The 15280-nt window shown below is 40.8% G+C and overlaps 1 protein-coding gene across 1 annotated transcript in view; it reads right to left on the bottom strand.

The window, feature by feature from the left end:
* Nucleotides 1-15280, bottom strand: part of CCDC60 (coiled-coil domain containing 60) — a 113709-nt gene that overhangs the window by 23577 nt on the left and 74852 nt on the right. The window contains exons 4-6 of the mRNA XM_084648949.1: nt 11477-11656; nt 3632-3754; nt 1433-1537 (exon numbers count right to left, since the gene is read on the bottom strand). Of these exons, the coding sequence (XP_084505075.1) occupies nt 1433-1537; nt 3632-3754; nt 11477-11656 (408 nt within the window). The remainder of the gene's footprint in view (nt 1-1432; nt 1538-3631; nt 3755-11476; nt 11657-15280) is intronic.

The raw sequence follows: 15280 nt of genomic DNA, 5'->3' as shown, positions 1-15280 counted from the left end.
AGGACTTTTCCTGTAATTGCTCTGCTAGGGGCTGCTGTGGTATGGGGAACCAGAACGGAAAGCACAGGGCCCTATGCTGAAAAATCTGCCTGCACTGAGACTGGGGCTGTAATGGCTGAGCAGGACTTTTCCTGTAATTGCTCTGCTAGGGGCTGCTGTGGTATGGGGAACCAGAACTGAAAGCACAGGGCCCGTTTCTCCTGTGCTCTCAATGCTCCCTGTACTGGCACCCAGGCTGCAAGGAAGAGATAGAGGAAGTCGTCTGACTTGACTGCAGAGGGGAGAGGGAAGAGGCAGAGGATGGGGATGAAGAGCTAGGGTAGGAGCAGAGGGGAACTGGGGCAGGAGCAGTTGAGGAGTGTATAGGAGCAGAAGGAGAGAGGCTTGAGGTGGGGTTGAGAGACTGGGGTCAGAAGACTGCAAAAATCACTAGAGCACATTCCCCTGATGAGCCTGGAATTGAACCCAGAAGTCCTGAGTCTAAATTTTTCTGCTATGAGAAAATATTTGTGAAACCCACTGGTACAGTGTGTGTCTCATCCCTCTCTAGTGCCTGGTGCACATATGTAGAGGGGGGCAAACATTTCACACACAATACACACTGGACTAAGTTTTCATCTCCAGTCCACCTGGTGAATTCTCTCTAAGACTATTCTGCTCTCTCTGTTGTATATAGGCAAAGCTTCTATTTGTGTCAATTGGATTTTTGGGCATATAGGGAGAGAAACCAGAACAGCCTTGAAGAGCTCTGCCCTGAGGATCAGAGAAAATAATTTTATTCATTGCTTTATGGTTCCATCTGATATCTGGATATACAATTAAGAAAACTTCCTGAATACTTTAAATATTTTATTTTCAATATTACTATATCTATTGGCTGAAAATGTTGAAAAATTTAAAACAGTATTTACTACTAATTACACAAGTGAAACAGCAAAGATACAAAATATTCTGAAGTAACTTATCTTTTAAAGCAGCCCAGAGCCATATCTAAGTGATGAAATAAAAATAGCTAGCAAATATCACTTGATACAGGCTCTGAACTGCAATCACACTGGAGAGAAAATTCCAGTTGATTTCACTGGGACAGCCATGCAAGGCAGGCTGCAGAATCAGGATCTTAGTAAATACATTTAACTTGCATAATTTTTTTTAAACCAAATTTGGATTCAAAAGCTCAAGATCCTTTCTGCTAATGCTACAGCATATCCTAACAGAGGGCCATGCTATGCTGCTGATTTGTCCACAGAACTTACTGATTCCAAAGGGGAGTTCTGTGCAAAATTTGATAACACAATAAGGCCCAGAATTAGTGATCACATGTTATTCAAATAATTTTTACTTAAAAGCAAAGGGAGAGGAAAACGAATGTTTGCAAGAGAAAAAAACAAAACCTCATCCCATCAAAGAATATTATGCAGCGTGCATGTACTTTGGATTCCAGCAGGTTAACACGGGTTTTAAGGAACAGTTGGGTTCCAGAGTCAAAGCCTCCAAGAGCCAGTGTAGAGCACAAAGCTGTCGAAAGAGGGGTTCACTGTGAAAATGAAGAAAAAAAAACCAAGTGCTGTACTGCAAAGGTGACAGAAGGAACAGTTAGATCATTACATGCAGGGGATACCCTGGCAAACAGTCAGGAACTAAATGACTGACAACAATAATCTTGGGGATAAACACAGAATAGGTTAACAACATATCTTGGATCATGCCTTCCGTAAACAACTTCATGTCAGTTAGCCAGTATACCCTGGGTGATTCTTCCACATCTGTTGGTGGGAAAGGGTAAATTATACAGTTGTGTTTTGTGAAGGCAGTATCTTACACAGAGCCACATTCCTATGTTTTTGTGCCTTTCTATTCACTCACTCAGGAATCCTTACTCAGAGTTTCCAGACACCGTTTGCACTTGCTTGAGTGAGAGCAATGCGTAATTCTAGAGTGCACATAAATATTGTGACTGACTACCACAAACTATGCGGTGTACTTGTAGCTGTGTCAGTCCCAGGATATTAGAGAGACAAGATGGGTGGAGTAATATCTTTTATTGGACCACCTTGCATTTAGCTGTGATGTTGAGAGTACCTTTCCCAGACCTGAAGAAGAGCTCAGTGTAACTCGGAAGCTTGTCTCTCTCACCATCAGAGGTTTGTCCAATAAAAGATATTACCTCACCCACCTTGTCTCTCTAACAACATCAAACTGTCAGTTCCTTATGACTGAGCCCCCAAAGGAGAAACCCAGCTAACAAAGTGGAGGAAGGTAAGTGTGAGTGTGGATCTATGATGGCCATTATTATTAGTGGTGGTCAAATCTCATAGAGTTTGAAGGTTTTCTGGGCATATACATGCACAAGTTCAGGATAGTACCCAAACTTTATTGAAATCTTCAATCTTATGTGCCTACTCCATGCTCCCACGCTATCACAATTTCCTCCATATACCCATGAAGCGGGATGCAACATCTGATATGGTTTGATTTTGTTCCAGTGTGGAACAAAAACAAACGTAAAACCTTGAAAGTTGTTGCAGACCTGTATTGTTCTCCAGCCACCTCTAGTTCTATCTCTTTCCCCAGTGCTCTGTCTTGTCTATTCAGTAAGTAAACTCTTTGGGGCAGGGACTGTCTTTTGTATGGTTGTTGTACAGCACCCAGTATAATGGGCCCTGTTCTCGGCGGGCCGCTAGGCACCATCATCGTAAACATGATTAATAATAAGTGAGTTGGTGGTATGGGAAAAGGTTTGGCAGCAGAAAGTGTCAGGGATTGGATGTTGTTCTGATGAGAGCTATATGGTGGACAGCAATTAACCTGGAGGTATTTAACAGGTATTACAAAAATCTGATTGCTAGCTAGTGAAAAAAAAAATCTCCTATGTATGCACAGCTCCCATAGAAGTCAATGGGACGTGAGTTTCAGTATCTGAAGGCAAAAGGTCCTCACGTGTGGGTACAAAACAATTGTGGCATATCAAATTTCTCAATGTCTCCTTTGCATTCTAGACTACTCTGAACTTCTGTAAAAGATTGATGTACAACCCTGATTCCTAAACGCACCATGGTTTCTGGGTATGAAACCTTTGTATGAGGCTGATCCTGTGAAGTGCTTAGTGTTTTCAGTTTCTATTGATTTTAATGGCAGTTGTGGGCATTCAACACCCAACAACATGTGAGTATGCTTTCTCAGATTGTGAATTCGAAGAAGCATAGACATACACACTTAGTACATACCCATGCTCTCTCTTACATGAAACAATTTTTAGTTAGGCAATCTAAACTTTTGAATTCGAAAAGAGTTTTTAAAAAATTAACCTAATCTTGAAATCTTCACCACACCAAACAGTAGGGGTTTGTGGGATTAGGGCCTGTGAGACAAATACTGCTTTTGATGTGTATGCAGGACTTTCATTAAAAGTCAATGGGAGTCTCATGAATTCATCTGCGGATAGAATTTGGCCCTGTTGTAGTTAAAAATTTTGTCTATTTTATGAGCCACATATTTCCAAAATTCTAGGGTTTACGGACCATCAGGCAGACAGTGGCTTGAGGCATTAGCACTTTGGGTCTCATTTTACTTTGCATCCTTCTTATATACTGGCAAGATGGGTGCATCTTAGATTTGCCTTAGAACATACGCATGTGATGCAGGTGGCTGTGGAACCAAAAGACTGTTGTAGACAGGGATGAAAGGCTGTATGATAGCCTTCTTTTTCTTCTTTGCTTTCTTCCTCAGCAGGGGACCTTCTGTTAAAAAGAAACTAAGGGAGGGGACAAGGATAAACATTAGAAGTGGAAGATACGATGTATAGGGAACAATTGTGACTGCCCAGCCTTATTTACATTACCCATGCCCATCCTTCCTCTTCCCTTTTTTTTAAAGTAGCATTGTCTGTTCTGATCTGCCAGAACTTTGATTGCTACTACTGAATTCTGAATTAGGCATTTACAGTGAATTAATATTCTGTGGGCCATCTGGGATTATAAGAATTTTCTTGACCATATTGTAGAGAAAAGAATTTGTGAAACTGATTCTACCTTCCAGTATGCTAGTTTTAGGCAGGTGTAACTCCATTGACTTCAGTGGAATTTGCACAGATATAAAAGCAGCGTAATGGAGTAGAGAATCAGACCCCTTACTAGCATGTTGGCTTCTGATAAGGTTCTCTCAGTGAAACTAAGGGCTAATGTTTCAAAAGTTGCTTATAAATTCTGCACACAATTTTTCATGTCAAATTTACTGTGTGGCTAAAACCACTAGCGATCAAACTGGCACTCATTTGAAAATTTGGCTCTTGTGTAGATGGATGTAACAAAAAAAGTGAGTGGTATCCATTTATAATTGTGCAAAGTGGGTACAAAATACTACTAAACCAGAATAATAGCATTTTACACCCATTTTGCACAAGTGTAAATAAATAGCTACACAAGGAGCTAGATGGTGGAGAAACAGCCCCAGTAAAACTGGTGGATGTTGCAGGCTCGGCTCACATGTCAACAGTATGCATATGGTACATATATCTATCTATCCCTTACAACATACAAAGTTACTGTTAGCCATCTCACCCAGTGCTTGAGCAATACCAGCTCACAGCTGAAGAGAAGTCTTTGGAATCTGAATCCTAGCAAAATGGAGGTTTTGTTGGTTAGCAGAAAAAAACACTGAGGAGTTTGCAGTTATGGTACAGTCTCCACTGACTGAAGATGCATACCCACACAAGTTAAGTTTGAAATTCCTCCTGGACTCCTCCCTGAGACTGAACTTGCACAGAGCAGCATCCACCAGAAACTCCTTTTACCATCTCTAGTTGGATAGGATTCTTTGTCATGTCTTTGTTAACCATGGCCCAGTTTGGTCTTCATTGCCTTCTGGCTAGACTATAACAATGTATACAATGTAACAACGTAATCTGGGTATGAAAGCTTGAGACCTAAAGAAACACTCTCGTTACAGTGTGTATGGTAACACCCATTGTTTCATGTTCTCTGTGTATATAAATCTCCCCACTGTATTTTCCACTGAATGCATCCGATGAAGTGAGCTGTAGCTCACGAAAGCTTATGCTCAAATACATTGGTTAGTCTCTAAGGTGCCACAAGTCCTCCTTTTCTTTTTTCTAAAGAAACTAATTAGTACAGAATGTGGCAAGCATAACTGCAGTGATATGGGTTTCTGCAAGCACATCAAAACCTTCCTCTACTCACTACATTGACTCCCCATACAACAGCATGACAAATTCAAGTTCCAAATCCTCATCTTCAGGGGTCGTAATGATCTGATCTCAGAATACTTAAAAGATTGCTTCTCATTCTGGGATCAAGACTGCTATCATCATCTCTGCTTCCATGGCAAAGTAGAATGATCTATTATAAAGTTCATTAATGCAGGAAACAGAATTTTGTCCAGGGTCAGTCCAAGATTGCAGAATTCACTCCCACAGGAACTAAGGGCATGTCTACATGAACATTTAGTTTGTGGCAAGCTGGGGTGTCAATCTCCCCATCACTAGCTTGCTGCGGACTAACTGTCCACACAGACCCTGTTGATGCACACCAACTACTTGTTAATATACTTTGATCCAGTCCCATTTCAAAGAAGACTAGATCAAAGCACATTAACAAACTGTTACGTGCATCACCAGGATCCACACAGACAGTTAGACGATGGCAAGCTAGTGCGGGGTGGGGGGTGGGGGTGTCACACAGTAGCTTGCCATGAACAGTTTGTGTAGACAAACAGTAAGAATCACCTCAAATTATGCCACTCTCCATTCCAAGTGCAGTTCTTCAGCTGTACCTTCACAAATAAAAGCACATAGCACTTCATACCAACAACAAAATCCACACACAAGTTTTTTCCCAGGAAGTGGAGAGGAATGGAGAAGGAATCCTAGGTGACAAATGTCAATCACATAGCTTAGTATGTCACTGGAAGGCCTCATACATAAGGTAATAAGCACAGTATGTGAAGCTGAGTGAAACCTTTGGTTTATGCACTGTCACTTGTTAGGAAGTTGGAGTTGCCATAAGAAATTTTATTTTCACAATTTACTCTGTAGGGCTTCTGTATCAGGGCATGACGCTGCTGGCTGGCTCTGAATTGCGAGCTGGTGGATTTGACTATATCTGCATACCTGGTGTAATTTCTAGCACAAAAATGGGGTTTCCAAAGATAGCGAGGCAATGGACTTAGCTGAAATAGGAGGTAGTTCCCCCGGATGGAAATTTCTTGGGTAGATTATCATCATCCTGGGACAAGACGACACAACGTCTTGTATAGTGTTCCATGATACACCATGAAAAATAAAACAAAAACCTCTGTATCCCACATGAATTGTCAAAGCTTGTCTGCCTTGTTAGACTGGGGGCAGGTGAAGCAAGCTTTTAAAACTGACAGTTAATAAGACTGTGTGAAGAAGTGTGTGTGCAGCAGAGGAAGAGTTATGAAGACATGAATAAATGTCGGGGGGAGGGATAGCTCAGTGGTTTGAGCATTGGCCTGCTAAACCCAGGGTTGTGAGTTCAATCCTTGAGGGGGCCATTTGGGATCTGGGGCAAAAATTGGGGATTGGTCCTGCTTTGAGCAGAGGGTTGGACTAGATGACCTCCTGAGGTCCCTTCCAACCCTGATATTCTATGAAATGAGGCAGGTTTTCCGGCATTCATCACTGCATTAAATAACTGAGTGATAGTGGAACAGGACAAAAAGTGAAGAGCAGGAAGAGGGAAAAATATCAAGTGCATAAGGCTGTGATATCAGTTTGCTTTTTCATGGATGCTACTTAGCAGAACACTCCAAGGACACGGCTATGCAAAAACTTATAGTGGGTCTACAATGAACAGACAACAGTGTATTCTGTAACCAGTAATATGATAAATTGATGTAAATCTGAAATGATACTGCCCACATCAGAATAGCTGGCAGGTAAGGTCAGAGTCAGAATTCTTAAAAGTATATGCAGAATTTGGAGAACAGAGTCCTCTTAGATGACTGAATACCCTTCTGGAAAAAGGTTCTCTTTATGAATATGGAACAGAACTTTAGAGTGAGCCCCCTGCTGCTAATTATAAGATGTGTGTAGCCGGAATCAAAAGAAAAAAGATGTGCTCCTGGCATTCCACTGCTACAATTTTTCTAAAGCAAAGCAAATGTGATAGCAGATACAACATTAGCATGGCAACATTCATCTCAACATTGAGTTAAGTGACTCATATACTGCCTAGGCACCCACTGTTACACTAAATGAACTATCAGATATCTCAGTGTTCTTTAGCTAATTCAGAAATGAAGAAATGTGTGGCTATTCAGCTCTGCCTAATATGTTTGTTACTACAGAAGGGATCAAGGCTGCAGTCTAATGGGATTTACCTCGGACTGTCACAACTGAAGAGTCTTGCAGTCACATTTATAGGTACAGTCTGTCTGACATCACATCTTTGGAAGCAGACTCTTTTTCACCCAAAGCAGTCAAAGTTACATTCTACATTAGACATTTACGCTGACCCAAAGTGAACATGGTTGTGTAACTCAGAGGTTCCATTGTGCAAAACAGCACATTTTCATGCTTCCCCAAATCAGACTTTCTTTATTCTTCTCTATGAGCCCTAAAGAAAGTCCGACTGCCAGCATTGAAACTGTTACAACCTTCCACATTTCGGAGTTACTCATAAGTCCTGCACGCCGAACCAATAAGAGGAAGGGTGTTTCTCCTCTCTCTACTGATTTCTGGGATGGCATTGGCGGCAGGTTTCTAATTATTCATGTTACCTTACCCAGGGAAAAGGGACCTATTTAACCTGGGACTAATATATCTGCCTTCTATTACTGTTCTGTAGCCATCTGGCCCGACCCTGTCACAACATATATAAACAAATAGTTTATCAGAACTAAGCTTTTATGTCAAGTACATATTTTAGGGTTCCAAAAATCTGAACTATTTCTCAAACCACACAATAATGTAACTATATTTACCATATATATGATTTCAACTAAACTACCCCCAAGTGGTAGCTTAAGCATTACACTGGAGAAATATATGAAACATTCCTGCATTGACAGGGAAATTAGGTGCTCTATTAGATCCTTGCTGATGTGACTTTATGACTGAACTTCTTGGGAGCTGAGAATTCCAGCAATTAAATATCTACTATTTCCTATTTACTAACATATCTCTGGTCATTCCTAAATTGGATAGTGACCGTTAATTTGTCTTATATGCAGATCCCCCTATATACAGGTACTGTAGGAATCAGGTTAATTTGAATCTTACTTACAGCTTTCCAGATCTTTGTTACCACAGGACACTCAGATAAATACTGCTACAAAGTGATGAGTCTGTCACCATTTAAGACACTTGAAAAGAACATCTTTATTAGCCTCTACTGGCAAAGGTGCACAATCTGTGTAAAATAAACCACTGTAGTGGATTGTATTTATTATAGTAAGAAGCCTCACAAAATTAAATGTAAAAGCATCAGTCCATTGTCAACAGTCAGAGAGATGCTGAAAGAATGGTTTTGGCTGCTCATCTATAACCCATTTAAGCCGATACAAACACGCCCAGTCCCATGAGAAGAGGGACTATACAAAAGGTGCCTTCTTAACTCAGTGGCTGTGATTCTACAGTTCTTACACTGTTTTTATACTGGTGCATCTCCATTTATACTCTGGCATAAAATTGAGGTAATGAAGTGGAGAATTAGGCCTAAAATATCTGCCCCTGTTTGTCTTCGAGTCTTACTTGAGGGAAAAAGATTTATTTACTCCTCTTTGAACTATAAAATCAAGATAACTATGCAAGAGTGCTAGATACTGCTCTTCTTCGCATACCAGTCATAAAACTGTCCAATAAATTCTGATTGCAGAACATTCATTTCTGATTAGGTCAGAGGCAGAAAGAACACAACTTAGATTTTCCTACCACTGGCAGAGTTCATCATGCCCACAGCTAGCAAAATCATCTTTTGATTTGTTAATGAAAAGAATCAAGGAGGTAAAGTAAATAAGAAAAATTTTGGAACTTCATGATGGCTTTTTATAGACCTTTTTTGTTGTTATACCTTAAAAGCTTCTGTTTTAAGGTTTGCTTGAGCAATAGTGTGTTTCTCCAAAGTGCAAGATAATCAAGTCATGAAAAAATGCAAAACATTCAATAGCTTCAGCTGAGATTTTCATTATCCTCAGTAGAAGCTATAGTAAAATGCTGTATTTTAAGTTGTATATAAAAATCCTTATGAAGAAGGCTGACGCTAGATTTTATCTGTTGAAAAGAACCTAAGAGATCCCCTCCAAAGCAGTCTTTAAACTGCTTTACACCCTTCTTATCTCCCCTGAGTTCCCAGTTTTTAAATTCAGCACTGCTACAGCCAGGAGTGAAATAACAGATAACAATCCCTATTTTCCCCACATAGACTGAAAACAGCTTTTTAACTGCCTGCCACAGCATCAAGCAAACATGAATAACATGACAAGGATGAAACTAACACCTGCTAGCAGGGATCCTGCCTCTGCATAAATTACATTGGACAGTTTGCATATATAAACAAAGGCCTGCCAACAGAGTGCATTTCTTTCATTAGTTTCAGTGTGCATTCTTATCCCATCCCACACATACTAGAAGAGGGCAGCTCAGTAACCAAATTTCCAGTTAGGAGAATCAGGGACCTCAACCCTAATTCTGCATTTGGTCCACCCAAGTCTAAAGATTTGCTTTTTTAGAGATTAGATGCCAGAATTTAAAAGATCTTTTTAAAATCAGTTGGAGGGAACGATAAGTAAAACGCTGAGCAACTAAGTAGTCACTGATACCAACCTTACTCCCTTGGCCAGATCTACATGAGGGGTGTGATTTTTGTGTGTGCAACAGTTCTATAAGGGCAAAAGCCCTCATCTAGATGCAGTTGGTAACAGCAAAAAGGAGCTATTGCCAGTATAGCTTTTACTGGTTCAGAGATCAAAATAAGCTACACTGACAAAAATATTTTTAAAAGATGTTAACAAATCTGGCCCTAAATGACTTGCCCAAGGTCACACAGGGAGTCTGCGGTGAAGCAAGCACTTTCACCCAGGTCTCCAACGTCCTAAGCCCCACTGAGATTTGCTGCTGCTTCCAGCTAGCTCCCTTCCATTCACCCTTCCTGCATGACCCATCTCCACTAGGAGACTGCGGTCTCCAGCATCTTTTGAGATTTTGTAATTCTTAGGCCCAAAGAGAAGCAGGAATATATACACAGTATTTGACAACACAAAACTTCAGAGTAGCCTATCTAGTTAGAGAATATTGAAGTCCAGACCAAACAGAACCTACACAGAGAGAGTGGGAGTGGGTGGAAAAGAGAGCATGGCAGAAAAGTAAAAATCGAATTGTTTGGATGCAGGCTTAAAATTCAACACTTCATCTGTTCAACTCCTGCATAGCTAGAAATGATTATTAAAAACAAATAGAGAATTACTGAATAAACAAAACAGATTCTGAGAGGAAGAATAGTCCAGTGGTTAGCAAATCTCAGTGGAGGAAGCATAATTATTACTAACGATAATCTCAGCTACCAGCAGCAATGTAATGGGAAGTTTGGGATTGCATGAAACTAAACAGAGTGGGGAGTGCGAGAAGGAGAGAAAGACAGTACCAAATGAACACAAATAGGCCACTCTGTTTTGTGTGCCATCCCAAAGTGTTCTTAATGCTTTAGGGCCAGAGTGTTATAGATATTTAGCCCCCAAAGATGGAGATAGGAACCCAGTGGGATTTTCACAAGTGCCTGGTACCTCATTCCTATGGATTTCAACCTAGGTACTATTGAAAATTCCACTAAGCACCTACATGCATCTTTAGAGGTCTAAATACCTGTACAAATCTGGCCCTAAGCCCCATGTTCCTCTTTTGTGGCATGGCAGGAACAACTCTTAGGTGGGTCAATTTAGAGAGCTAAGCACTGTAGACCTCCTGTGCACCAATGTCTTCTCCTCACACAGCCAGCTCTCCTCAGCTGGCTCTGAAGATTTCCCTCCACCCACCAGCCCTCCTCCCGTCCAGGCCTCTTCCTCTTTTTGTACTGTTTCTCAAGCATTTTTGCTCCACATTCATGAATCAAGTTTCCACTCTATTAACTGAATTTTAAAGCACGTCAAGTTTTTGTTTCATATGAGAGGGACTATTCCACCTCAGGCATCTGTGTTAAGGCTCCAAGTTCCATATCTTGGTGTTGAAGTTAGCATGTAGGTGGCTGATTACTCACTTAAGGCACAACAGTGCCAATCAGAGGGTTCAAATGCAGAATTTGTTGCCCTAATGTAAGTGTGTAAGTTGAAAATTTGGGGTCTGCATATGACTCAAGAAAGGCCTTATATGAGGAGGGATTAATCTTCCAACAGTGAATCAAATGTCCAGCTTTGACGGCAGTGACAATGAGTTTAATTCTGAAACTGCCTCTTTCAAAACCTTTGATTCTCAAGTCCCCAAAAATACCAAAAACCCACTTACTCAGTTAGCTCTTCATCTGAGTCTTCCTCATCTGATGAGTCTCTGGGTGGCTGCCATTCAGTTCGCCATTTTTCCTTTTGTTTTTGCTGTGCTAATTTCAGTGCATTCTTCCTCTCCAATGTTTCTTTCTGAAGAGTGTGGAAATACCCCCGACCCTGCTTCACTGAACTGATCAAATGCCTGCCAATAAATCACGGGATTGCAGAATTTAAAAGAAAATCAAAACCCATAAACTGTATAGATGAAGCCAGGCAAACCCAGTGATGTTTTTAGGTCTTCTCTCTGAAGGGCATTTCCCTTCCTTTAATCATTGTTAGGAGTTACATGTTGGCATTGAGGAGGGTCTAGACACTTGTGTATTTGACTGGTCAAATGGGAAGGTTCGAAAAATGATCCCATAAATTAGAAATAAATACACCAGAGAGGCGCATAGATACTCTCATATCTCAGTAGTAGCAAATTTTGTGAGAACTGTTAAAATTTTTTTTACCAAACTCTGAGATGGCCCAAAATGTCAGTTGAAATGAATGATATTTTTTTAATGCAGTGAAAGTTCAAATATGGCCTTTTCCAACTCCCTAAAATCTTGCATCTCAGTGGTAACCCGAGGGAACCAGGCAACATTTTTTCAGCAGATCACGAATGAAAGCATCGCCAAACATGCGTGCGTAAGGTGGGGAAGGAGGCCAAAGAGGAAAATCAAGCTGGTCTTACTGTATGTCAGCAGGACGAGAAGATGTAAAATCTAGGAAGTAGGTCTGTCAAGCGATTAAATAAATTAATCATGATTAATCGCACTGTTAAACCATAATAGAATACCATTTATTTAAATATTTTTGGATGTTTTCTACATTTTCAAATATATTGATTTCATTTATAACACAGCATGCAAAGTTTACAGTGCTCACTTTACATTTATTTTTGATTACAAATATTTACACTGTAAAAAACAAAAGAAATAGCATTTTTCAATTCACCTAATACAAGTCCTGTAGTGTAATCTCTTTATCATGAAAATTGAATTTACAAATGTAGAATTATGTACAAACCCCCCCCCCGCATTCAAAAATAAAACAATGTAAAACTTTAGAGTCTAGAAGCCCACTCAGTCCTATTTCTTGTTCAGCCAATCGCTCAGACAAACAAGTTTGTTTACATTTGCAGGAGATAATGCAGCCCATTTCTTGTTCACTGTAATGGGGCGCAGACTCACCCAGCGGCGCCTCCTGCTGGTTGTCTGGGAATTAGCTCTTTTTACCTCCCTCCCGGACCTCGGTGCCCTTTTACCTGGGGTGCCGCCCCTCCAGGCAATACCCCACAGGTCTGGGTCTCCCCTCCCCGAGGAACCCCCATCCTCTATCCCCACCTTGCCTCAGCCTATGGGCTACTGCCAGTCATCATCCAGCCCCCTTTCACTGGGGCTGACTGCAGTCTGTATAAGCCAGTCATCATAGGCAAGGGGGGTTTGGACCTGCTGCCTCCGCCTACCCGTGGGCTGCCTTGTTGCAACCCCAGTACCCTGTCTTAGGCAGTATGCCAGGCCTGCAGCCTGGGGCTTTTCCAGTCTGGAGCCTCCCAGCTCCTCTGACCTTCCCCAGCTCCGCTTCACCTCAGGTACCCTGGTACACTCCCCAGCAGCTAGAAGAGACTCTCGCTCTGGCTTCTGGCCCCAGCCCTCTTATAAGGGCCATCTGGGCCCTCATTAAGCCAGCCGTAGCCGGATTGGGGCATGGCTCCCAGCTGAGGCTGCTTCCCCCAATCAGTCCTGCTTTTCCTTCCCTGCCACAGCCCTCTTCCTGAGCTGTTTTAAGCCTTTTAAGGCAGGAGTGGGTGACCACCTGACACCTGACAGTGAGAACAGGTGTTTTCATGGCACTATTGTAGCCAGTGTTGCAAGATATTTATGTGCCAAATGCATAAAGATTTGTATGTCCCTTCATGCTTCAACCACCATTCCAGACGACATGCATCCATGCTGATGACGGGTTCTGCTTGATAACAATTCAAAGCAGTGCGGACCAATGCATGTTCATTTTCATCATCTGAGTCAGATGCCACCAGCAGAAGGTTGATTTTTTTTTTTGGTGGTCTGGGTTCTGTAGTTTCTGCAGTGGAGTATTGTTCTTTTAAGACTTCAGAAAGCAAGCTCCACACCTCATCCTGCTCAGATTTTGGAAGGCACTTCAGATTCTTAAATCTTCGGTTGAGTGCTGTAGCTATCTTTAGAAATTTCACATTAGTACCTTCTTAATGTTTTGTCAAATCTGCAGTGAAAGTGTTCTTAAAATGAACAACATGGGCTGAGTCATCATCCGAGACTGCTATAATATGAAATATATGGCAGAATGCAGGTAAAATAGAGCCGGAGAGGTACAATTCTCCCCCTCGGAGTTCAGTCACAAATTTAATTAACACATTATTTTTTTAACGAGCGTCATCAGCATGGAAGCACATCGTCTGGAATGGTGGCCGAAGCATGAAGGGGCATACAAATGTTTAGCATATCTGGCATGTAAATACCTTGCAACGCCGGCTACAAAAGTCCCATGCAAATGCCTGTTCTCACTTTCTGGTGACATTTTAAATAAGAAGTGGGCAGCATTATCTTCTGTAAATGTAAACAAACTTGTTTGTCTTAAGGATTGGCTGAAGGAGAAGCAACCCTGAGTGGACTTGTAGGCTCTAAAGTTTTGCATTGTTTTGGTTTTGAGTGCAGTTATGTAACAAAAAACCCTACATTTGTAAGTTGAAGTTTCACAATGAAGAGATTGCACTACAGTATTTGTATGAGGCGAATTGAAAAATACTGTTTCTTTTGTTTATCATGTTTACAGTGCAAATATTTGTAATAAAAATAATATAAAGTGAGCAGTGTACACTTTGTATTCTGTGTTGTAATTGAAATCAATATATTTGGAAATGTAGAAAAACATCCACAAATATTTAATAAATTTCAATTGGTATTCTATAGTTTAACAGTGTTATTAAAAATGTGATGAATCGCAATTCATTTTTTTTAGTTAATCGTGTGAGTTAACTGCAATTAATTGACAGCCCTACTAGAAAGTAAAGGACATTTCAGAGAGACTGCAGAAACTGTAGAAAGAAAGATAATAATAATTAGCTTGACAGACCTATTGCAACAAGTTCCCTGGAAACAGCTACTCAAAACTCATAAAGTAAGCTTTAGAGACTCTATCTAACTTTATACTTCCAGGTGAGAAATGTGAGTTTATAAACCACAACCTGAAAATAGCAAATATCCTTTTGTTGTTGTTGTCAAGCCCCAGAGCTAGCCAGGATACAATGTAGAATATACCCACACTGTAGGAGAGAGTAAAGGCCATGAATCACATGGTACAACATAGACAGAGACCTCTTCAAACATCAGCACCCAGAGGCTCTAGTAATATAAACAACAGAGAGTTGAAGAATTCTCTCTCCTTCATTTCATAGGAACATAGGAATTGTCTTACTGGATCAGATACATGGTCAATCTAGTCCCGTATATGGGCTCTGACAGCGGCCAGTCCTATGTGCTTCACTGCAAGGAACCCTGTAGTACACAGTTATGGGATAACCTGCACATTGGGGAAGTCTCCTCCCCAATAGAGACTGGTTTAAGCTCTGAAGGATGAGGTTTTATATCCTTTCCAAAACTTTTTTTTTATTATTTACTATTATTATTTTGTATATTCTTGTTATCCATACACATGTCCAATCTCTGAATCTTGCTAAGTTTTTGACCTCAATGATACCTTGTGGCAATGAGTTCCACAGCTTACTAATATGTTTTTTTCAGCT

Source organism: Lepidochelys olivacea, assembly GCF_965140295.1.
Source record: "Lepidochelys olivacea isolate rLepOli2 genome assembly, chromosome: 15".
In the NCBI taxonomy this organism is placed as follows: Eukaryota; Metazoa; Chordata; order Testudines; family Cheloniidae; genus Lepidochelys; species Lepidochelys olivacea.
Note: the sequence above shows the minus strand (reverse complement) of the source record. Positions and strands in the feature narration are given on the sequence as shown.